Source organism: Triturus cristatus, chromosome 1_1 (assembly GCF_964204655.1).
Source record: "Triturus cristatus chromosome 1_1, aTriCri1.1, whole genome shotgun sequence".
In the NCBI taxonomy this organism is placed as follows: Eukaryota; Metazoa; Chordata; class Amphibia; order Caudata; family Salamandridae; genus Triturus; species Triturus cristatus.
The window spans coordinates 30,643,016-30,667,961 of NC_140579.1; the positions used below are offsets into that span (position 1 = coordinate 30,643,016).

At 47.7% G+C, this 24,946-nt stretch overlaps 1 protein-coding gene across 1 annotated transcript in view; it reads left to right on the plus strand.

Annotated features, from left to right (window-relative positions):
- The window catches only part of LOC146869235 (epidermal growth factor-like protein 8), a 130,596-nt gene extending 106,409 nt beyond the window's left edge, over nucleotides 1–24,187 (plus strand). The window contains exons 3-9 of the mRNA XM_085645382.1: nucleotides 1,197–1,316; nucleotides 3,338–3,450; nucleotides 6,565–6,660; nucleotides 7,038–7,202; nucleotides 10,437–10,513; nucleotides 15,373–15,535; nucleotides 21,512–24,187. Coding sequence (XP_085501508.1) covers nucleotides 1,197–1,316; nucleotides 3,338–3,450; nucleotides 6,565–6,660; nucleotides 7,038–7,202; nucleotides 10,437–10,513; nucleotides 15,373–15,535; nucleotides 21,512–21,564 — 787 coding nt within the window. The 3' untranslated portion in view covers nucleotides 21,565–24,187. The remainder of the gene's footprint in view (nucleotides 1–1,196; nucleotides 1,317–3,337; nucleotides 3,451–6,564; nucleotides 6,661–7,037; nucleotides 7,203–10,436; nucleotides 10,514–15,372; nucleotides 15,536–21,511) is intronic.
- The last annotated feature ends 759 nt before the right edge of the window (nucleotides 24,188–24,946 follow it).

Sequence of the window (24,946 nt, forward strand, 5' to 3'; positions counted from 1 at the left end):
GGGGTTGCAGTGGCCTGGGGAAGCTCACCGAGGCAGCATGCCTTTGAAGCTTCCCCCTGCCCATCCTGGGGGAGGAGATTTAGCAGCTCGCCCAGGATGTGCATTGTTGCAGGCCCAGGAGAGCAGGGGCTCTCCACCCAGTGGTCCAGCAACATGTCTGCTGTGTGGCAGCCTAGGCAGCCTCAGAGCAGACGTGGATTGTAGGTTAGGTTTTAGGGGGCATCTCTAAGATGCCCTCTGGGGTGCTTGGTACATTAAATCCCACACTGGCATCAGTGTGGGTTTAATGTGCTGAGAAGTTTGATACCAAACTTCTCAGTCTTCAGTGTTGACATTATGTTGCTGTGGAGTTCGTGTTTGACGAGCTCTCAGCACCATGTACTCTTAAATGGCAGCACTGCACTTACAGTGCCCAGGGATGGACCTGGGTACTGTAGGGGCACAGGGCTCCTGCTCCTGTGCCCACACCATTGGCATAGGGCACCCAGCTAGCTGATGTATGCCATGGCAGTGTAGGTGATGCACATGGCACACAGGATTGTGTGCCATGTCGAATCTTTATTTTGTCTTGCACCCAGACACCCAGCCTGCAAGGGCAGTGTGTGTGTGTAAGGGTACAGGGCCTCTGAGGGTGGCACAATGAGTGCTGCAGCCCTTAGAGGCCTTCCCTGGTCACAAGGCCCTGGGTACCTAGGATACCATTTACCAGGGGCTGACATGTGGCCAGGGTTTGCCAATTTGGGTTTTGTGTTTTTAGGGAAGGAACATAGGCCCTGGGCACCTGATTGGCAGGTGTCCAGGGTACATTCAGTCAAAGTACATTCAGCAATTCAGCAAAAAGTGGGGGCATACCATGCAAGAAAGATGGCACTTTCTCACAGAGCGGAAGTGCGATGCCCTAGGCGGTAATATCGGTGGGGAGAAGTAGCGCAAATTATTGTCTCTTCAAAGTGCAAAATCTATTTAAAACAATAAAACCAGTTTCACAATCAATTTTTAAAAGGTGCCGCACAATGTTAAAACCAATTCCCCTGCTCCTGATACACCCCCGAGATTTTAGCAGTGGGAATATCGAATTTCAGATAAAAACAATTCAATTATAACATTTTAAAAGCAATTGAGACTGCAATCAGACTGTGCTTGCTTGTGCCTTATGTGAGTAACTGCACCTTCTGTATTGTTCTTTTTACCCACAGAGCAGTATGCTCAAAGCAGACATTTAAAGTGCCGCTCTTCTACAATGAATCCTTCATTCAGCCCGTGTATCGACCCTACATCACCACCTGCAAAGGGCACCAGATCTGCAGCCTGTACAGGTAAAGTGAGGCTTGGGAACTGGAGGGAGTCCGGGAAGAGAACCAGCGGTCCTGCTGAGGCCCTAAAGAATGAAGAGAGCGGTAGGTCTAAGTGGAATTTCAATTACAGCAGAGTAATCGAAGTAATTTCATTAACTCCGCTTTACTCTTTCAATCAATCAATCAAACATTTGTAAAGCACGCTACTCATCCGTGAGAGTCTCAAGGCGCTGGGGGGAGTGTGGGGGGGGAGCAGCTACTGATCAAACAGCCAGGGATTGAGGAGTCTCCTAAAGGTCAGCAGGTCCTGAGTCTGTCGTAGGTGGAAGGGGAAGGAGTTCCATGTCTTGGCGGCGAGGTGGGAGAAGGATCTGCCGCCAGTGGTTGTTCGGTGGATGCGTGGAACAGTGGCGAGGCTGAGGTCAGCGGAGCAGAGCTGGCGGTTGGGGGTGTAGAAGGTGAGTCACTTGTTGAGGTATCCTGGTCCTGCATTGTGAAGTGCTTTGTGAGCGTGGGTGAGGAGCTTGAAGGTGATCCTCTTGTTGACAGATAGCCAGTGCAGGTCCTTCAGGTGGGCGGTGATGTGGCTGTGGCGGGGGGATGTCGAGGATGAGGCGTGCGGAGGAGTTTTGTATGCGTTGGGAGTCTCTTCTGGAGTTTGGCCGTGGTTCCCGCGTAGATGGCGTTGCCGTAGTCCAGCCTACTCTTTGACATGGAATTACCGATAATAACACGATTACGCAGGCTTGCGTAATTAAGAGTTATTTGGGGGGAATATCCTACTGCAAGAGCACATTTAGCGAGCGTGAGCAGCTGCTCATGATCACTATTTGTTTTCTGCTGCATTTAGCGCTATTTCTTAGCACAAAATGCATCCCCGCATCCATTTTGGACACAAAGGTGCATTTTAGCTAAAAAAATATTGCTGAACGCTGGGAGTAACTTGGGGGGAATTATACCCCAAGTGCACATATAGGGAGCGCAAGCGACTGCTCGCTATTCAAGATCTGTTGCATTTAATGCTATTTCTTAGTGTAAAAAGCATCCTTGCGAGAGGGCATTTTTGCAGTAATAAAATAGCGCTAAATGCAGGATTGCTATTCTCGCGTAATACTGTGTAATCTCTCAGACATTTTGGGTGATTTTGTGTGATTACGCTACACAGAATTACATGAGTTACGCCCACACCCAGAGAGGGGACTGCATGAAACTTCAGTACACGGACAGTGTAACCTGATCTAATTTATTACTTCATGCATACAATCAAAGAATGAATGAATGTATTGGGAATTTGTGTAGTACCCCATGCTTCAGTAAGCCTTTGTTTGTGGGCCTACCAGTGTTGGCGATTATTATACAGCCTAGTTAAAATGGCAAAATGACTTGGATATGGAGTTTTAAACTTAATGTAAGATACAATCGTCTGTTTTGGAAAAATGGCCCAAAATACTTTTATGTATGTATTTTTATAAATGTGTTTTAAAGCATTCTGATTGCATGATGGGGATGGTAGGAGGGCCTTTTATTATTTCCTTCGTGATCAATGTCCTACATTTAGGTCATTCATAATGGCCGCCACCGGAATATTACAAGTACCCGGTGTGCCATTTTCAAGCTTGTCTGGAGACTATTCTTGTCTTCTCACTGACTCTTCTCCACACCCACCACCTCTAACCCCGTCACATCTTCCATATTCTAGGACACGTATATTCAATAGTGAAGTTGGTCTTTGACTGGGGAACAGTGCAGGACTAGAGAAAAGCCATGGGAAAGTGGGGAGGTGTTTATTTTTGGGGGTCGTTGCCCGCTGGGGACACCGATCTCTCCACATGGTAATAATAGATTCTAAAACAGCCCATTTGTAACCCCCATGGCTGAAAGAGAGTCAAGAATGAATCAATTTGATATTTGACTCAGACAAGTGGAGCAGCCATTGTATTTTTATGATGTAATAGTTGTTGCAGGGGATACGCATTATTATTTTTTTAGCCTAAACCAAGCCTTTTTATTGAGGGGGGCCAGTCAACATTTTTTGTTTCCAGGACAGCCTACAAAGTGTCTTTCCGCCAGGTGAAGAAGGAAGTGCTGCAGACCAGCTACATCTGCTGCCCGGGGTGGCAGAAAAAGCACCCCAGCGCCACCAGCTGTGACGAAGGTGAGTTCTCATGAGGGCTGGAGGGCACTGAATATGGAGGGTTGAAGTACAAAGAGGGTGAGATGGGTTGGGTAGGGAGAGCGGAAGGCGGTAGAGGCTAGAAGAGATGGTGGTGACAGGAAGTAATAAAAGGACAACAAAAGGGGAATGACAAATGTTAGACATCGGGTCTCTGGCTGGCAGAGGTATGCACCCTGTGCAAGTAGGAACCACAATTCTAGTCAGGGTAAGTCAACACAAACCTAAATTATCCTGTGCTCACCCTCTGGTAGCTTGGCACAGAGCAGGCAGGCTTAATTTAGAAGGCAATGTGTAAAGTATTTGTGCAATAACTCATACAACAAAACAGTAAATACACCACAAAAAGACTCCACACAACTGTTTAGAAAAATAGAGAATGTTTATCTGAGTAAAACAAGACTAAAGCAATAAAAAATCCATCAAGTAGAAGTCTAGATATTTAATTTTGTAGAAATAAATGCAATGAAGCTCTTAGAAGAAGGTAATGCTAAAAAGGTTACTTCAGGTCGCGTGGGACTGGTGCAAATCCAAAGTTCAGGCTGACCGCGATGAAGTGCAGTCCGGCTACGGGGACCAACTTGGGCCCGCTGAACACAGTACCTTGGATCCTGGGGCACAGTCTACACAGCGAGGATTTGCGATGTCTGGATCAGTTCCAAGAGGCTGTGCGGCGAGCCTTTGCGAGGCTTCGCGTGATCCGGCGTCCGTTCCGAGAGCTGTCAGCTGTGTGGAGAGGCTTCGCATTGTTTCACGATTTGGCAGAAACTCAGCTGCTGAATCCACTTCAGAGGCCCAGAACTTGGAAGGGGCACCTCAGGCAAGGGTAGAACTCATAGAAAGCAGAGTGCAGCTGCACAAGCAGAACTGCAGGAAGTCTTTTGTGTCCCTGAGACTTCAGAAACAGGAGGCAAGCAAACAAGCCCTTGAAGATCACTTGGAGGGAAGGCAGAGTCCAGCTCTCCTTCCAGCAGGGTCAGGGAGCAGCAGTAGTAGGGCAACAAGCAGGAAAGCAGTTCCAGAAAAGCAGTCCTTCTAGAAAAGTAGTCCAGCTGAATATGTTGAGCAGCACCGCAGTACACTGACAGAGGTTCCACTCAAGATCCAGAAGTGTCCGATTAGGGAGGGTCAGAGACCCAGTACTAAACCCTAACGTGCCTTTGATGTGTGGCTACTCCAAAGAGTGGTTTTGAAGTGCACGAGCACCCCTTTTAAGCCAGTCCTGTCTGCCACCTTTTCTAAGGGGATTCCCAGCCATTTGTGTGGGGTTAGGTCATTACTCCTTCATGTCCCGTGTGAGCTCTCTTTAACTCCTGTTTGCCCAGGCTGGCCATCGGAATGAAGAGGGGTGTTCAACCATCAATGGCCTTCCTGGCTTTATGGCTGTCGGTGAGCTCTGCATGAATGAGATTTGTCATCCCATCCAGACGGGTATTGGAGCCAGGCTGGAGATTACATAGAGCAAAGCTGAGAGCAGAAAAACTCTAACTGTCTGAAAGTGGCATTTTTGCACCAGTAGTGTTAAATCCAACTTTACCAGCAAAGCGCATTTACCACGACTATTCCACCCATATCAACCATGATACAGCTACTCCCCTGGGATCTGGAATTACCACTTAGAAATACGGAGGGAATTCCGAATGCTAGTCTTGGAGGGAAGTAGGCCTCGCCGGAGATATGGTTAGGGGGCTACTTACGTGGGTGATACAATCAGTGCAGCGGGCATACTAGTAGCATTTAAGTTACAGGCCATGGGCACCTTCAGTGCATGTTACTAGGGACTTATAAGTAAATTAAATATGCCAATTGGGCACAGTCCAATGTTACCAATTTTTAGGGGAGAGAGCAGAAGCACTTTAGCACAAATTAGCAGCAGTAAAGTGCACAGAGTCCTACAGCAAGCAAAAACTAAAATGGTTGGAGGCAGGGGAAATAGTTGGGGGAAGATCCTCCCAAGGTTGTCAGGTCTAACAACAAACAACATTAAAGGATAAGGGAAGCTGAGGCAGAAGGGCTGTAGAAAAACGGGGTGATCTCACTATAGTGCCTCAGAAAGAACGGTGGGGCTGGAGTAGAGTCAGTCATGTGATGCAACACCATTTCAGACAAAGATCACCTTGGTCCACTCAGAGTAATTCTACATCCTGCAGATCACTTTTGATTGGTCACAAGAAATTTGGCTTCATCACTCCTATCCTGCTAACCCTCCCGTGGCTTCTTATAGAGGCGAGAGCCCGATTTAAAACTGCTCGCACCACTCACAAAGCACAGCCCTCATCTTCGCCCATGTACCTAACTGAGAAACTGAAACGTTTGGGTGCCAAAATGGGGTAAAAAACACACAATGGCTTCTCCTTGAGCCTCCCACCTTCAATCTAGAGCGGTTCATGAATCAATCATTCTCCAGAAGCAATACAAATACTTGGAACTCCCTCTCTTCGACCCTCCACTTGACCATGTGCCATGCTAACTTCAAAATAGATCTTAAATTTCTCTTCGAAAGACACTTGGGTTCAATTCTTCTACTTACACTTGCTCTCCAATGTATGCTTTAATTTGCCTGATGTGACATCTCAAAGTTTACCCCTGCACCACCTGTCACGGAAGTCGAATACCTAATGTATTCTTGATCTGATTGTTTTGTAACAGTTCTTTAATAAAGCACCCTGATGCCCTGGGCCATGCCCACGCAAGATAAAATCACAAAAGTAAATCAATATGAAAGTATGGGGCTGCCCTTGTCTCTCACAGGGACACAGTTGACCAGCAGCTTTGTAGCACTGCATACCCATGCCTGCACCCTCCTGTGTCCTCCCCCTCCCCCCACCTGATGTGGGGAGGAGCCTAGGAGGTGGGGTGTGAGCAAATGGAAATGGATTCCCCCTCTATCCCAAATATACCTCAATTTCCGGGGTACTTTCTCTCTCCCAGAATGCAATACTTAATTCCTAGCCCCACAAACATTTCTTGAAACATCTGTGTACGCAGCTGTCCAGCACTTCATTCTCCCTGTCCTAACATTAACAAATGTCTCCCGCTTCGCCTTGTCTGGGGTAGCAGTGTAATGTGTGCTTGTCTTTTGGTGTTCTCATGCAGCGGTGTGCCGCAAACCATGCCAAAATGGAGGACTCTGCGCCAGACCCAACGTGTGCGAGTGCCGCCCAGGGTGGGGAGGGAAGTACTGCCATGTTGGTGAGTAGAACAACAAAATAATAAGAACAACATTTGCAATCATCCCCTTTTTCTATACTTCCCCCTAATATTCCCCTACTACCCATTCTCAATGCACCAGGCTCTTCTCGTGCCACCCGGCGGAATGCCTCATGCACTGGCAGATCAGGGCTGCTTTTAATAATTCATGATGGAAATTAATTTTGAATCATGAGCACAGGGCCCTTAAGAGCGTGGGGTCCAAGGTAAAGATTCTCAGCTGCCCATTACTTATGGCAGCCTTGCTCTCTCTCTCTTCCTCAGTCTCAGTCTCTGTCTCTCTCTCTCTCTCTCCCTCTTGTCCACCTCTACCCTCTCACATGTGTGTGTTTCTGATGGTCTCTATTCTGGTCTTTCAGATGTGGACGAGTGCCAGGCACGTGTGACGTTCTGTGCTCATCGCTGTGTGAATACGGTAGGCAGCTACAAGTGCGAGTGTCAACCTGGCTTCTCACTTGGATCAGATAGCAAATCCTGTGACAAACTGCCCACCACAACATTTCCCCCGCTGATGCCTGCTTCAGGTAAGCTCAGGGTGTATATAAATGTGTGGGGGGGTGGGTAAGCTGAGGGTGTGTTATGTTATACATTTTTGTAAAGCGCAAATATTTACCCAGAGGTGTCAAGGCTCTAGCTCAGTGAAAATAGAACAGAACTCCTAATGATGGGTACGACTTCTCAGAAGTGTTACTAGAGTGGTGGTTTCCATACTTTACTTAGTAAACAGCCATGTTTTTAGTGCCTTTCTAAACATGAAGAGATTTGAACTGTTCCTGATGCGGGGGGAGTGGGGGGTAGGAGGCTCTATTCCTTGGCAGTAGTATTTACAAAAGGTGTGTGTGTGTGTGGTGCAAGCTGGGTGTGTGTGTGCGGGTATGGTGTAAGCTGAGGTGCATTTGTGTGTGTGTGTAGTGCAAGATGAAGGTGTGTATGTATGTGGTGTAAACTGAGGGTGTGTGCGTAGTGTAAGCAGAGGCTGGTTATGTGTGTGGTGTAAACGGAAGGTCTGTGTGTGTTGTAAGATGAAGAGTGTGTGTGTGTGTGTGTAGTGTAAGATGAGGGGTGTGTGGTATAAGCTCAGATTGTATATGTGTGAGTTTAGTGTAAGCTTGGGTGTATATGTGTTGCTATGTGGTGTAAACTCAGGGTAAGTCTACACTGGTATCTATATATACACATATTCCATAGGAAAACTAAAGATGAAAGTGTGTTAAGTGTGGTAATCAAATTAAGAGCTCTCACACTGGATCGTCTTGAAAGGAGTTTATTGTATCAGAGATAAAATCCCATACCACAGTCATGCCAGGCACAGCTAGCAACTGAACTGCCTGGATCAAATAATGGCACTGAGATGTGTCACCATAGAATGTGAGCATATCCTAAAGGAACCAACAGCTTCAGCCCGGCTGAAGCTGCCTGCCTATGTATATTATAACACAGCTCCCTCCCCTAGGAAAAACTTATAAGATCAAGAAAAATCCAAACCAGCAAACCCAACATCAGACACATACTGGACATGGAGGTCCAGCTGATGAATACAGAACACAAATCAATTACAGCAACCTCAACACAGCACACCCCTTAAAAGCAACCTCCAACACACCCTAACTACAAACATAGTCTCCTAAATAACATGGAGGCCTCCTCATCCTCACCTCTTTTTCACCATGTAGTCTTCCTATTGAACCATTTCCACTTCTCAGAATTTCAGTTGTTTCCTGAGACCTGCCCTCTCCTTGATGGTTTATAAATTCATTGTCATTCATTAGTAACCAAGCAGAGCATCACCCGACTTCACTTCCACCCTACCCTGTCTTTGGCCCAGAGCAACTCTCCTGAAATGCCACGTTTTCCCATTGTCCAGCTTGACCCAATTGCCACCAACAGTCTTTACCCTGTAAAGCCCCCGAACTTGGTCAGTCTTTTACCAACTCCACCCGGCTTAATCTTGACCCAATAACCTACATGAATGAATGAATGAAGCATATTTATAGAGCGCACAGCTTCTCAGCAACAGTGTCCCGGCGCTAATAGTCTTGAACTAAGAGACTAGATAGTCACACCTAGCACTGGAAGAACCAAGTTATCAGTAAGTGTTCTCAGAAAGGGGCCAGGCGGACCAGGGGACCTATAGATTAAGACCCCGGTCAGGCATTGAAGAGATGAAAGAGTACAACAGAAAACAAGACATTCTGCATCCTCAACATGGTCCATAGACATGGGGGAACAGTTAAACTCCTATTTAAACACAATGGCGACACTCCCCACCCCTTCCCCGTCAAACGGTCTTTCCTAAGCACCATCAAGTTATACATCCATGAAAAGTTTTTGCACGTTTCCTTTTGGGCACCCTCATTTGCTCATAGAGACACCATCACGCATCCAGGATGGAACCAATTTGTTTTCTGGCTGCCTACCCCGCATCATCTCATATGGGACCTTTCCTGTACTTGTATTTACCATGGTGCAATATGCCCAAACCATCTTTGATAGCATCCTGCACTGACAACCCAGCATTACACGCTAGTTGCATTGTACCCGTTACCAATTTATTGACCCTCTCAACTAGTCCATTCCCTTGGGGATTGTACAATGAAGTACATGCAGGCCTTATATCAAGGGTATCCAAAAAACATTTAATCTCCTGCAAAGTAAGAGAGGGTATACTCTCTCTTCTAAACACTACACCTAAGACATCAATGGTTGAACTAATAGTAGTACACTTCATAAACACCACCTCCACCCATTTTGATTTTGCATCAACCAGCACAGCAATGACCTTCTCTCATTCGTTAAGGAATTAGAAAGCTCCGATAATGTCTAAACACAACTTCTCCCACACCTAAGTAGCTTCAGACCAATTCTGTTTCTCTTCCAAATTGCCTATACCCACTCTCAATCGCGTCTCAGAATCTGCACACATTTCTAACTTCTCTACCCACTCGTTCACTTGATTGTCCATGAGTGACCACCAAAATGTTTCTCTAACACTCTTTATGGTTAACATCTGACCAAGGTGTCCCTCATGTGCTAGACTGACTAACCTAGGTCTGACTGCAGTAGGTGGCATGAATCTTTCCCCTCTCATCAGCAACCAATTATCATAAACCATTAGTTCATCCACCATCTTGAGGAATGGTTTTACCATGTCTTGAAAGGTACTCTTTCTCCTCACCATTCCTTTAATCAATTTTACAACACTTTGTAGGGTATCATCCTGCTCCATGGCCCGATCCAGTCCTCCTTAGAGACTGATCTTCCTAAGCCTTCTGTGGCATCATTTACACTGGTTACCACTTATTTTGCAGTGAACTCAGACTGTTCCGCAGCTTTGTCAGGCAATCTAGATAAACAATCAGCAACCTTATTCTTCCGTCCCGGCACATACTCCACCATACACTCATAAGGCTGCAATTCTACTGCTAATCTTGCCAACCTCCCTGAAGAATTTCTTATGCTTCCAGGTCCCAAAACTTTGAGTTGAGGTTTGTGATCTGTCCTCATCCTCTCTATCAACACTGAATACTCAAGAGTTCACCATCTGTACCCACACCCTCCACTCATATGTTCACCCTCTCCAACTGTACCCATTACCATGCAGTCTGGCACTCCTGTGTGGGAGTGAATACACTCAATGAGTTCATTGTAGGTCACACTGCTCCCTTTGCATCTGCTCAACTCAGAAGCGCCTGATCTGGAAACCTCTTCCTGGAAGCCTCACATTACACCCCGCTAACCTCCTCTTTGTTTTCTTTCAGAGCCATGGGACGCAGCCTCTGAACGACTCTCAAACGAGGTGCATGAGCTGAGGAGCAAAGTGAAGACCCTGGAGGAGGTTAGTGCCAGATTAGGACTTTTGGAATCTACCCTTGACTTGGGTCTAGAACAAGCACAGCTAATATAATAAGTTCTAGAGCAAATAGTATTTGCAGCGGGTTCAATTTGAGGGCTTGTAGTCATATCCGGTTCTAGAGCAGAAAATCATTGGAGCAGGTTTGAAATCAGTACGTCATTGGAATAGTGCTAGAACATGCTTTCCTGTGAAAGAGTTCTATAAGAAAAACTGTCCTTGGAGAGGCGTTTAGATAATACTGTCCATGAAGTAGGTTCTGCAGCATAAACTATAGGCTGAGCAGGTTCCGGAGAATAAACTGCCCATTCAGTGGGTTTTAGAGCAAAACTCCTTGACTTTGGGGAAGGTTCTAGAACAGAGACTGATTGCTGAGTAGTCTTGTCTGTGAAGCAGGTTGTAGAGTGGAATCTGCACTCTGTGGAACAGAAAAGGCTATTGTAACGGGCTGTAGAGTCCTGTCCATAGAGAAGGATGTAGGGCAACCTATTCATTTAGCAGGTTCTGCAGCAGGCTGCAATGGTTTCAGTTTAACAGCAGACATTCCATGGAAAGTGTTCTCGATTACGCGGTTCCTGAAGTAGGTTATAGAATACATCCTCCCTACAGCAAGGCACTAGCGCAGTCTAAAGGATACGGATCGTGCATGGGGTAGATATAGGGACAGAGCTGTTCTGAAAACAGCAGGTGCCAGAGTGAGGTTATCCTTTAGATACACTCAAGAGCAGGCACATCCATAATGAAGGTCCTAGAGCGGGAACTGTCCCCTACACTAGATACTCCTTGTCGCGTGCTCGTTAGCACTACATGTTCCTGCAGCAGCTTCTATAACAGTTTCTTAAGTAGAGCTAGAGGGATCAAAATGAGAACCATAGTTGAAGCATGTTTATAGAGAAGACAAATCCTGGAGAAGATCACCGAAGAGTGATATCTTACTCAGGACTTGTGCAGGTTCTGAAAGAACCAGTTTCCCTAGTGCATCTTTTAACAAGCATCCTCGGTGGATGCTCTAGGTAGAAAAGTGCCTCTGGGCAAGATTCTATTGGTGAGTGTTAGCGACAATACAGGTTGTGAAATGAACAATGCTGTAGTTACTGGTTGTGGAGTCGGGAGTGTTACTGTTTCAAGTTCTGGAGTAGGCCGTGCTCTTTAGACAAGTGTTTAGAGTTGGCAGATCCATCGGCACAGCTTCTAAGGCATACATCTTTCCTGGTACAAGTACTAAAGTTAATAATGTCCCTCTTGATGATTCTAGACTGAGATGTCCCTTTGCTGGAGGTTTTGAATCAGATGATACCCAGAACCTGGTAGATCTAGATGGGTACAAGGAGACGCTAGAGCAAAAAAAGTCCTGCCTCATAGTCGAGCAAGTACCTTTCACAACTTATCAGTAAGAAGACCGACAATCTGGTCCTGGGTGCTCCAAACCACCTGGCATTCCACAGAAGAACACCTCCAATAGCTACACTTGTGCAACACATCATTACTTCTCTTAGTTAAATGCCCATAATTATTGGATTCAAGATAGATTCTAACTTAAGGATGAAAACACAAGTTAAGCCCATTATCACCAACATATTGTCTCTTTGTTCCTCTCTTAAGAAGATTATACATTTTTTTTCACCTACTGGTGGAGTCGATAGTAAACCCCAGAATGACTCTGGTTAAAGCGCTGTTTCTTTTTCCCAACAGAGTGTAGTGTTCCAGAAACAAGTGCACCCTGGGACCTGGGGTCCTATGCTGGACCACCATTGGTGGTGACAAGCTTTTCAGTCTAGGAGCTATCTATGGCACTCCTTCGCATTGGACCTACAGCTAGAATGCTTTTTTCTATAGTTCAAGTGTGCCATTAAATGCCACCTCTTTGTTTAACTCTCCACCCTGCCAAAATAGTACGCTCTGAGTTCAACAACACCGAGGGACTTGCTCTGTATAAATATCCTCAACTCTGTCCTGCCTGTGAAGTTCTTAGATGCAGACTTACTGAATGTGCCCCCCTTCTCCACAATAGGTGCCCAAACACAATCCCTCACAGTCTGCCATCAAGCGGTGATGCACAGGTGTGACTCCTGGCTGCTCAGGGTCAAGTTGCCTGATCACAAGCAGATGGTGCCATTTTAGATCAGGGTTTAGACCATGTACTGCCCTCTACACAAGGTTTTCAGTGTAGAAAGCTGTAGGCCACTGGCCGGCACATGCTCCTGTAGGTCTGGCCTCCACAGATCCAAAAACTGCATCCACCCACATTTCAAGTTGAATTCAAAATGGAGTCCAGAAGAGCATCCATCAATACCACAGGCCCCGTATTATGATAAGAGTGCACCTTAAAACAGGTGTGTGGTCCGCAAACAGGGAAAGTTTGCTCAATTATGTTGAATGTGCTGACCTTAGAACAGCCACAAAACTTGTGCTGCCCTTGGGGCAGCTCATGCAAGTGAAATATGAAGCATCTGCTTCAAAGCCGATTCGTGTATCACTGTGCAGGTGGCAACCCGCCTGCACTTTCAAAAGGGATTAGAGATCCCTTCTGAAAGAACCAGTTTCCCTAGTGCATCTTTTAACAAGCATCCTCGGTGGATGCTCTAGGTAGAAAAGTGCCTCTGGGCAAGATTCTATTGGTGAGTGTTAGCGACAATACAGGTTGTGAAATGAACAATGCTGTAGTTACTGGTTGTGGAGTCGGGAGTGTTACTGTTTCAAGTTCTGGAGTAGGCCGTGCTCTTTAGACAAGTGTTTAGAGTTGGCAGATCCATCGGCACAGCTTCTAAGGCATACATCTTTCCTGGTACAAGTACTAAAGTTAATAATGTCCCTCTTGATGATTCTAGACTGAGATGTCCCTTTGCTGGAGGTTTTGAATCAGATGATACCCAGAACCTGGTAGATCTAGATGGGTACAAGGAGACGCTAGAGCAAAAAAAGTCCTGCGTCATAGTCGAGCAAGTACCTTTCACAACTTATCAGTAAGAAGACCGACAATCTGGTCCTGGGTGCTCCAAACCACCTGGCATTCCACAGAAGAACACCTCCAATAGCTACACTTGTGCAACACATCATTACTTCTCTTAGTTAAATGCCCATAATTATTGGATTCAAGATAGATTCTAACTTAAGGATGAAAACACAAGTTAAGCCCATTATCACCAACATATTGTCTCTTTGTTCCTCTCTTAAGAAGATTATACATTTTTTTTCACCTACTGGTGGAGTCGATAGTAAACCCCAGAATGACTCTGGTTAAAGCGCTGTTTCTTTTTCCCAACAGAGTGTAGTGTTCCAGAAACAAGTGCACCCTGGGACCTGGGGTCCTATGCTGGACCACCATTGGTGGTGACAAGCTTTTCAGTCTAGGAGCTATCTATGGCACTCCTTCGCATTGGACCTACAGCTAGAATGCTTTTTTCTATAGTTCAAGTGTGCCATTAAATGCCACCTCTTTGTTTAACTCTCCACCCTGCCAAAATAGTACGCTCTGAGTTCAACAACACCGAGGGACTTGCTCTGTATAAATATCCTCAACTCTGTCCTGCCTGTGAAGTTCTTAGATGCAGACTTACTGAATGTGCCCCCCTTCTCCACAATAGGTGCCCAAACACAATCCCTCACAGTCTGCCATCAAGCGGTGATGCACAGGTGTGACTCCTGGCTGCTCAGGGTCAAGTTGCTTGATCACAAGCAGATGGTGCCATTTTAGATCAGGGTTTAGACCATGTACTGCCCTCTACACAAGGTTTTCAGTGTAGAAAGCTGTAGGCCACTGGCCGGCACATGCTCCTGTAGGTCTGGCCTCCACAGATCCAAAAACTGCATCCACCCACATTTCAAGTTGAATTCAAAATGGAGTCCAGAAGAGCATCCATCAATACCACAGGCCCCGTATTATGATAAGAGTGCACCTTAAAACAGGTGTGTGGTCCGCAAACAGGGAAAGTGTGCTCAATTATGTTGAATGTGCTGACCTTAGAACAGCCACAAAACTTGTGCTGCCCTTGGGGCAGCTCATGCAAGTGAAATATGAAGCATCTGCTTCAAAGCCGATTCGTGTATCACTGTGCAGGTGGCAACCCGCCTGCACTTTCAAAAGGGATTAGAGATCCCTTTGCAGACGTGGGCTGTGAGTAACTGCATTCGCCTGCAAGAGGATGTCGAGTGGGCCATCGGAACCCCTTAAACTCTTCGAGAAGGTTGCCATTAGGGTATGAACTGACCGTACGCCCTCCTGAGGGCATGTTTGCCTCTGCACCCACAACTGTAATATGGCATGTTTGCAAGGGCAAAGAGATTCTCTCATTTGATTGAGGCCATGCCCCCATGCAAATGAGGAAACGCCCTCTTGAGATGCTGTTTGCGCTACATGTGCACTATCACTGTCAGTGTTACAGAATTCGAAAGGGACTAGTGAGGCATGCCAGCGAAGCCACAGATGCAGACAGAGGGAGATCAATTTTATGCTGACCACTGGTATCCTCTTGTCCCACTGGATGCCTCTCATGGAGACTTTTGGTGACCTGCTGAGGCCTCTCGTAGTGGCACTAGCTGACCTACTTACGCATATCGTACTTTCCTTTAGTAGTTCTAGATGCCTTTCATGGTGACCCTAGTAACCTCTTCACACCTTAAGGGTGACCTCCTTATCACCGTTCGTGCTGACACTTCTCTCATGATGACTCGGGGCAACGTCATCAGTCCTATCATAGTGACCCTTGGTGACCTGCCCGCCCCCCCATGTTGACCCTGGATCACCTCCTTACTTCCCCCTCAGGTTGGCCCCTTAACAACTCTCTGGACATCTCCCCTCTAATCCTTTCTGATCTTTTGATAGCTTCCTGCCTTTTCTTCTGCAGAGGATCGAGTGGACTGTCAGCACCGTCCAGAAGCTAGTGCCCATGAAGCTGGAGGACCTGAAGGCGGAGCACGTGGTGGAGCTGTGGGCACGGCTGCAGCAGCTGGACCAGGTGGAGTCCCTCAGCGACCAGCTCATGTACATGGAGGAGAAGATGGGCACCTGTGAGTATGGGGGCACTGCTACTGGGTCAGGGGGAGAGGAAAGAACCTACTGAGCCTTCAACATGCAGCAGGGGAGGAGGGGTGAGAAGAGGACAGAGGGGTGTGAGGGCAAAGAGATGAGGGAGTGAGGAAGAGAGAGTGAAGCGAGGCGGGAGTGAAGGAGAGAGAGTGAGGAGAGGGAAAAAGAGATGAGGGAGTGAAGAAAAGACAGTGAGGAGAGGGCAAAGAGATGAGGGAGTGAGGAAGAGAGAGTGAGGAAAGGCCGAGAGAGGGGGGAGTGAAGAAGAGAGAGTGAGGACAGGCAGAGAGAGGCGGGAGTGAGGAAGAGAGAGTGAGGACAGGCAGAGAGAGGAGGGAATGAAGAAGAGAGAGTGAGGAGAGGCAGAGAGAGGAGGAAGTGAAGAAGAGAGAGTGAGGAGAGGCAGAGAGATGGAGTGAGGAAGAGAGAGTGAGGAAAGGCAGAGAGAGGAGGGAGTGAAGAAGAGAGAGTGAGGAGAGGCAGAGAGAGGAGGGAGTGAAGAAGAGAGAGTGAGGAAAGGCAGAGAGAAGAGGGAGTGAAGAAGAGAGAGTGAGGAGAGGCAGAGAGAAGAGGGAGTGAAGAAGAGAGAGTGAGGACAGGCAGAGAGAGGAGGGAGTGAAGAAGAGAGAGTGAGGAAAGGCAGAGAGAGGAGGGAATGAAGAAGAGAGAGTGAGGAGAGGCAGAGAGAGGAGGAAGTGAAGAAGAGAGAGTGAGGAGAGGCAGAGAGATGGAGTGAGGAAGAGAGAGTGAGGAAAGGCCGAGAGAGGAGGGAGTGAAGAAGAGAGAGTGAGGAAAGGCAGAGAGAGGAGGGAGTGAAGAAGAGAGAGTGAGGAGAGGCAGCGAGAGGAGGGAGTGAAGAAGAGAGAGCGAGGAGAGGCAGAGAGATGAAGGAGTGAGGAAGAGAGAGTGAGGAGAGAGCAAAGAGGTGAGGGAGTGAGGAAGAGAGAGTGAGGAGAGGCAGAGAGGGGAGGGAGAGAGAGTGCTGAGAGGCAGAGAAAAAAGGGAGTGAAGAAGAGAGAGTGAGGAGAGGCAGAGAGATGAGGGAGTGAAGAAGAGAGGCAGAGAGAGGAGGGAGTAAAGAAGAGAGAATCAGGTGAAGGAAGGGATTGAAGAAGAGAGAACGGAGAGGAAACGAAGGGAATATAATGAAGGAGAGAGGAGGGAAGGGAGGTGAGAAAAGGAAGATGGGAATAAGGAAGGGGAGAGAAGGAGTGAACAGGGCTGAAAGTGGGAGGAGTAAAGGAGAAGTTTAGACGAGGGAATGGGCTGAAGGAGTGGACACCAGAGTCGGATTGGTAAGGCGGGCACTCGGGCAATGGCCGAGGGGCCGGGATCCAAGGTCCCGCTGTGGGCTTCTTTTTTGGGCAGCCTGGGGTGGGGTGATTTGGCTGGTGTCTACGTTGTTTGGATGCAGCCAATGGGTCCCTGAGTGGCCTTTCTGCGGCAGATGGGCGTCCATTACCTCCCTTTTATCAACGGGCAGAGGTGTCACTCCCTTTCTCTCGCTGGGCCGGACCATTAATGTATGCAGATTGAGAGGGGGCAGGGGGCCTGAGCAAAAGTGGCCTCACTTGTTTTCAGGTGTGTTTCACCAGAGTGAATTAATCCATGCATTGTTTTGCGGAAAGGCGATTTTTTTTTTTAATGTTTTTATTGTTTTTTAATAAAACATCAAAACAACTCAGCAGATACATCTCAGTCAGCATCCATTCGTTACAAGTGACAAGATTTACAAATGATAAGGATACAAAATTAGCAAAATCACGATTCCCCTGCACCGCCCCGGGGGTTCTACCCCCCGTACTAGATATCTCACAGGTCCCTTGATGAAGTGTGGACCTAGGAGAGCGAGCCCCTCGCCCTTGCCCTGTTTCAGATGTTGTCCAGTGCATCCCCATGTCTTGTAATAGCTTAGCCATGGCTGCCTAATTTTCACAAACTTTCGCGGGCAACCCCTCGCTTTATATACAGTCTTTTCGGCTCCCATATACATGTCCATACCACTCCGCCACTCCTTCAATGTGGGAAGCTCAGGTCTTCCCCAGTGCTTAGCTATATCCTGTTTAGCCACTATGAGACTAAGGTTACTAAGAAGAAGTTGGTACCTAGAAATGTCAACGTCTGTGTCAATATATTTAGTTCTTACACAATCCATGTCCAGTAACTATGTATTTGTTGACAGTCCCATAACATATGAATGAAGGAGCCTCTTGCTGCACTACATCGCAGACACTCTGGCGTTTCTGCCCTGCCCATCGCATGCAGTTTCGCCCGGTCGTAGTATACCCTGTGTAGGATTTTGAACTGAACCAGTCGCAGTCTGAGCTTATTCGCCACCTCTCTAGGGTGCATCAAGGCCATCTCCCAGTCTATCAAAAGAGACACAATTGATGGACGGAATCTCCCAGTCTATATCTTCTAGTGTACCTTATAGGTCTTCCTACTTACCCCGGAGTGTCATTAGTCTGTCAGGCATATTTATTAGAGTTTTGTAGGTCCAGGAGACCACTTTCTCCTGTATCTCTTCCTGTAATAGCCGACCCTCTAACGGGGCATATTCCAGGAGATCTACAATATCAGGTTTCTGTGCCTACCAGGTGTGTCGGAATTGAACGTATTTATAGTGCTGTGTAGCCGTCAAGCTATATTTCGCTTGTAGGTCTGCTAACGTCATCAGTGTGTCCTGTCGTGTTATGTCTCCCAAGGTAGTGATGCCTATAACATCCCATCCTTTAAACCCCCTCAATTTTGCAAGTTCAGGTAACCGTCAACCCTCCCATAGGGGTGTGGCTCTATTTAGCCTTTTTTCCAATTGCATCACTCATTCGGCCTCCCTCCATGCCTCGATCGCTCTTTGCGTGTCTGGTAGCAGGCTTCTCGTTCCTTGGCCCCCATAGATGTAGTGGAGGTGTGAGCGTTTGTGAAATTGGAGTCTCTCTACGGCACATGTCCCCATTCGTTGGTAACCACAAGGTGTGCCGCCCTATAGTATGCCCTGACATATGGTAAAGGCAGCTGTCATGTTTTTGGAAATGTAGAGTCCCAAATATTTGAAGCCTCCCTCAGCCATCGGCAGACCCGCTGGTATAGACTGCATGTCAACGTGGCCCCCTATCGGGTATAAGACCGACTTCCCCTTAATCTTATATTCTGCCTGCCTACCATATTCTTCAATTACGTTCAGAATAATTGGGAGTGTCTTATCCGGGTTTGTTATATACAACAGAATATCATCTGCATAGAGTTCATCTAGCAGCTGACCCTTGGGGTCCCGGAACCTTTTCAGGTCTGGATGCGTTCTGATCAGGCACGCTAGGGTTTGAGAACAAGCGAAAAAAGGAGGGGGGACAGCAGGCAACCCTGTCTAGTCCCCCGCCGGATGGGAAACTCAGCCGATTTAACGCCATTTACTCGTACTCTAGCCCTGGGATTTGTCTACAGGAGATCGACCCACGCCCGGAAGTTGTGTCCGAAGCCCAATTTTAAGAGGACCCATCTCATGAAGGGCCAGTGTACTGTATCAAATGTAGGCCTGGGCATAGTTCGCAGAGTTTTGCTACGTGGAACTCCGCAAAGTTACAAAAAAACTCTGCAAAGTTACGCAAGTGGCGGAGTGCAGTGTGAACTGCAGTTTGTGCTGGTAGTCCTGTCGCTCGGGTAGAAATTCTACCCGAGCGGCAGCTTGCGCTCGCGAACTTACCGTTCGCGAACTTACTGGTCGCGAACTTACCGTTCGCGAGCAGGGAAAAAACTCTGCTGCACATCGCGAAACGGAGTTTTCTGCACTCCGTGAGCTCCGCGTAGTGTGGAGTGCAAAAAACTCCGCAAGCGGAGCGAAGTTCACCGCCCAGGCCTAACCAAATGCCTTTTCGGTGTCGAGTGATAATAGCAGATGGGGAGTTTCACTTTCCTTAGTCACATCTAGCCAGTTTGCCAGTCTACGAAGGTTGACACACGTGGCGCGTTTGGGCATGAAGCCTGACTGGTCCTTGTGTACCAGGGCTGCTGTGACTGTCAAAAGGCGTGTCACCAGTATGGAGGTCAATATCTTAGTTTCGACATTGAGGAGCGAAATCGGACTGTAAGAACCACAGCAATCCGGGGGCTTACCCGGTTTTGATATGACCACAACCGTGGCTTGTCTGGGGGAGTGCACCCTCCTGTTTTGCCGCTAGAAACAGATTTAGGAGCCCTGTGGCCAGGATACTACTATTGTGTTTGAAGAATTCCCCTGGGAGTCCGTTCGACCCCGGGGTTTTCCCCTACTTCTGCTTGGCAATGGCAGCATTGACTTCTTCCAAAGTAATGTCCTCGTCTAGGGCCTCCGTGTCTTCGGTTCACAGGGTGGGCACGGCTATCACAGTGAGATAGTCGTCTATGCAGCTCTTGTCCGTCGTCGAGCAGGCCACGTACAGGTTAGCATAATAGTTCCGAACACTGCCGCAATCGTGGGTGCCGTCATGTGTTGTATACCCCCCTCTTCAATTTGAGCTACACAGTTCGTTTCTCGGTCTTTCCGACTCAACCATGCTAGTAGCCACCCCGCTCTGTCCCCGGTCTCATACAGTCTGTGGTGAGTGGCCAGAATTTGTGTGCGGACTTCTCTTTCCGCTAGGGCCCGGAATTCCCTCCGTGTGACCTCCAATTGTCTAAGCTCTCTGCCTTGTTAACTGGGGATATTTCTTTTTCTAATTCTAACAATTTACTCTCTAGGTCTCATATTTGCAGCGTTTCATTTCTATGCTTACGGGCTACTACGTCTTGCATTCTCCCTCTGAGCACTGCCTTGTAGGCCTCCCAGAGGGTGGCCTCCGAAGACACGAACCCTTCATTATCTTGAAAAATAGTTTGGTCTCTATGACAACGGCCTCTGCTACCTTTTTATCGCCTAGCTCCCAAGCGTTCAATTTCCAGTCCGATTTGGACCTCTGTTCCCTACCCACAACCTGCAGCTGTAATGGGGAATGATCGGAGATGCCTCTTGTTAGATATTCTGTGTCTACGATGACTTGGATTTCCCCCGCTGGGGCAAAGAGGTAGTCAAGCCGGGAAAAGGTCTTACGTGCCCCTGAGATAAACGAGTAGCTACGGTCAAATGGATGGTGGCGGCGCCAGAGACCCGTCAGGCCTAGTGAGTTCACAAGGTCCGCCAGTGGGGTAGACACCCGAGTGCCTGCCACTGGATGGGATCTATCAACAAGTGGGTTCATCACATCATTAAAGTCACCCACTATTATATGAGTTTGAGTCTAACAGTATGTTAGCCACGGCCTGTAGCGTCTGAAGCTGCAAATGCGGTAGAGCATAAACACTAATCGGTGTGAATTCCCCCTGTCCCCACGTGCCTCAGACCGCTGATTATGTGCCCCCAGAGTCCACCCATGTCTTAACTACGTGGAAAGGTCGAGTTTTCTTAATGAGGGCGGCTACTCCTCGGACACCGGGGGAGAATACTGCATGCCCGGGTCGATTTTCAATCCCAATCCAACCCTGGTGGAGACTGGAGGGAAATGTGATGTGTGAAGAGGAGTGAAGGTAGAGGTTATTGGAAATGGTGAGTAAGAGTGAGAGGTGGGATGAGGATAAGGTAAGGGTGTGAGGGGGGAATCTGGGCATGAGTGAGGTGACAGCAGATGGAGAGCGAAGAACGAGTTAAAGCGTGAGTGAGAGGACGGAGTGAGGAGAAGGTGTAGAGTAAAAGCAGGGATGTGGAGAAGGCAGATGGAGGGAGGGAGGGGGGTCCTGTATTGTGTGACCACAGGCAGCTTATCACGTGTAAAGCTGACATGCACCCTCGATGCTTGTGTTGAATTTCGAATACTCTATTGTAAGAGAGAATAAATCCCACCACTAACCTGGGTTAGATCTCCAGTTTAAATGGCCACTCCTCCTGCAGCGTTGCCCTCACTGTCCTCTCTCCCTTTCTCTGTGTCTGTCTGTCCCTGTCCCTTACACAGGCGCCTGCAAAGACAACGAGACAGCGCTCAAAGTGGACCTGAACAGTCGGTGAAGACCCCTTCGACCATCCACCAGCGCCACCCATCGAGTTCTAGGAGAAGTGATTCATTGTTTATAGACACCCACTCTATCCCTGAGATCCCCTCTACCCTTCCTCTCCAAGACTCGGTGTGTATCCCCTCTCTGTCCCTTCTCTGCACTTCTTCCTCTATCCAACACTCCGTGTACACCTCCCTTGTCTCTCGCCAGAGGCCCTGATGCTCCCCTTGACTCCCTGTACATCTCTCCTCTCTCTCCAGTGACCCTACAAGTGCTTAATTTGAGCCGGTGGTTTCCGGTGCTGGGCACCAGCACTTAATTGTTAGCACCTGCACTTATGACATGGCGGTGCTCTTTGTATAATTTAGAGATGAGCACGCTAGCAGTTGCTTTTTAATAAAATGCATATTAAAATTGCTAATACCTGCCATCCGTGCTGTTCTTAAAGCTTTGGGGGCCTGGGATAGTCTGAACTGTCACACTTGTAGGAATGTGATGGTCATTAGTTGTGCTGGCAGCACTGACAGGAGCAATGGGTGGTGCAAGCTGCAGTGGCCTCCTGGCAGGGCTCTGGCACATTTTAATTTTTTTTTACAAATTAAGCACTGCCAGGCCTTTTCTCTCCCCAGAGGCTATGTTCGCTCCCCATGGCTCTTTGTACATCCCTCCTCTTTCCAGCGGCCCTTCTCACTCCCTATAACTCCCCGCACATGTCTCCTCACTTCTCTGTGGGCCCTTATAGCTCTTTCACCAAGACCCTTCCATCCTATGCTGCGCTCCACCCAAGAAACTCCGCTCCTCAAAGACCCTCCCATCCTATGGTGCGCTCCACCCAAGAGACTCCGCTCCTCAAAGACCCTCCCATCCTATGGTGCGCTCCACCCAAGAGACTCCGCTCCTCAAAGACCCTCCCATCCTATGCTGCGCTCCACCCAAGAGACTGCGCTCCTCAAAGACCCTTCCTTCCTATGCTGCCCTCCACCCAAGAGACACTGCTCCTCAAAGACCCTTCCAACCTATGCTGCCCTCCACCCAAGAGACACTGCTCCTCAAAGACCCTTCCTTCCTATGCTGCCCTCCACCCAAGAGACACTGCTCCTCAAAGACCCTTCCAACCTATGCTGCACTCCACTCAAGAGACTCCTCTCCTCAAAGACCCTTCAATCCTATGGTGCGCTCCACCCAAGAGACTCCGCTCCTCAAAGACCCTTCCAACCTATGCTGCACTCCACTCAAGAGACTCCTCTCCTCAAAGACCCTTCAATCCTATGCTGCGCTCCACCCAAGAGACTGTGCTCCTCAAAGACCCTTCCTTCCTATGGCGCCCTCCACCCAAGAGACACTGCTCCTCAAAAAACCCTTCCAACCTATGCTGCACTCCACTCAAGAGACTCCACTCCTCAAAAAACCCTTCCATCCGACGGGACGCTCCACCCAAGAGACTGCGCTCAACCCAAGAGACTCCTCTCCTCAAAGACCCTCCCATCCTATGCTACGCTCCACCCAAGAGATTGCGCTCCATCCAAGAGACGCAGAGCTCTCTCAAAGTCCCCCCACCAGGGCTCTGTTCCTTTCTCCCTGTAATGTTCCAAATCACATACACACTTGTGTGAAGGGTGTTAAGAGTGGGAGTTAATTTTTGTGTCCTTTTAGTCAAGATTCCTTCAAATAGTAAAAGAAATCCCTGGCTCGTGAGCAGAAGCTTTATGCTGCAAATGTGCTCATCAATAACCTCCTGAAATCTGGTGCATATTCTAAGATCATTTAAGATGCTAGGCATGTGCAACAGTGATTTCACAGTACTCGGTTTCAATTGGCGGAGCACACTGTTCTCACAAGTGATGTAATAGGGAACTGCTGGCATGGACTAGGTTGTGAGAATATGGCCATATTGGCCATAAAAGAACCTGGCCTTAACTAAACTTCAGTTTCCATGATCCTCTGCATGCCTGCCCAGTGACACACTTCCTGTTACTGTCACAACTCCCATGAATTTTACCTCTTATGTTTAGCTCATTTGCAAGCCTCACAATCAGCAGATTACCAGGATAGCTGCTGCAGGTAACCATCTCATAGCAGCCTGCTGCAGCAAAAAACAGAACCTTTTCAGGGGCCGGGGAGCCCTTCTCCCCTTTCTCATTCCATTAGAACCCACCTCGTTCTCCAAAGCCCCTGATCCCTGAAACGCCACACTCTTTAATGTCCACTTTCATCCCCAGCACTCTTTCTCACTCCTTGTTTCTCTTCCATATTCTTTGCATGCTTGTCCATGGCCCTGTTCCAAGCTTACTGGCTCTCCTATTATGCTTCCTGGCATCCATGCTCCAGAACGCTGCCATGTTGTCTAGCATTATTCAGTGCTTCCGTATACCCCTCTACGCCAATTTCTGTCATTGTTGAAAACCAGGCGACTCAAACAATCTGGGAACTTTCGCTGTCTCCTGCTCATCTAATGCCTGTTGGAGCAACAACATCACATCATTCGGTTCATATCATCGATGTTCAAGGGGTGCTCTACACAGACCTACAGTCCGGTGCAAGGCTACTGAAATTATATTTTTTTGCATTTTTAATATATGGTCTAATTTAAATGTTGTAGTATAGCTATTAATTATTAATAAATACATTCCTGATTTTTTAAGGTTCCCCAAAGTGTTGTGATTGTCCTGTCATGAGATGAGTGTTTTTATGTGCATGGCCTTCTCTTTGGGCACTGTCAATGCACATATTTCTGCTGCCCTGAGCAAAAGTGACATTTTGGCAACTCATTTCCAGGTAGCAGAAGCCATGTTTGATGCTCACGGTGGTAAACTAGTATCCCCTCGGTGGCGACACCCGCCGCGTCCACTTAGTGTATCTGCCGCAGAAGTGACTCAGCCCATAGTAAGAGCCACTTTCTAGGCATCTAACCCTATGGGAGGGTCTGAGCGAGAAGCCTGATAGGAGCGGTTGCGGGGTACAACTTAATCTATGAAAGACAACCACTGTAGCCTTCTTTTGGCTTGTGTTAGCGTGATCTTTAAAAGCTGACCAATGATGATGAAAGTTGAAACAACCATTAATAAGATTTGGGGAAACTCAGCTCAAAGCACTTTGATGTTGGGAATTGCAATGTCTGACTAGTAAGCGTATGTGGCAGTCCAGAAGACAAAGCAATACGTTTTTTATGATCTGTGAGTAAGGCAAGTATATCCAGGAATAAAGGGTAGGAGAATTACAAGACCGAATTGCGGGCGATATTAATTGGTTTTTATAGGAAAGACCCCTTATTGTTGGCAGAGTGTTACCATCATAGATGATCTGTGATAAGTACACCACTTTGTAGAATTTGGAAAGACTTCCAATCCACGGATGAATCCCAGTGCACAATATACTCCAAGTGGTATTTATATGTG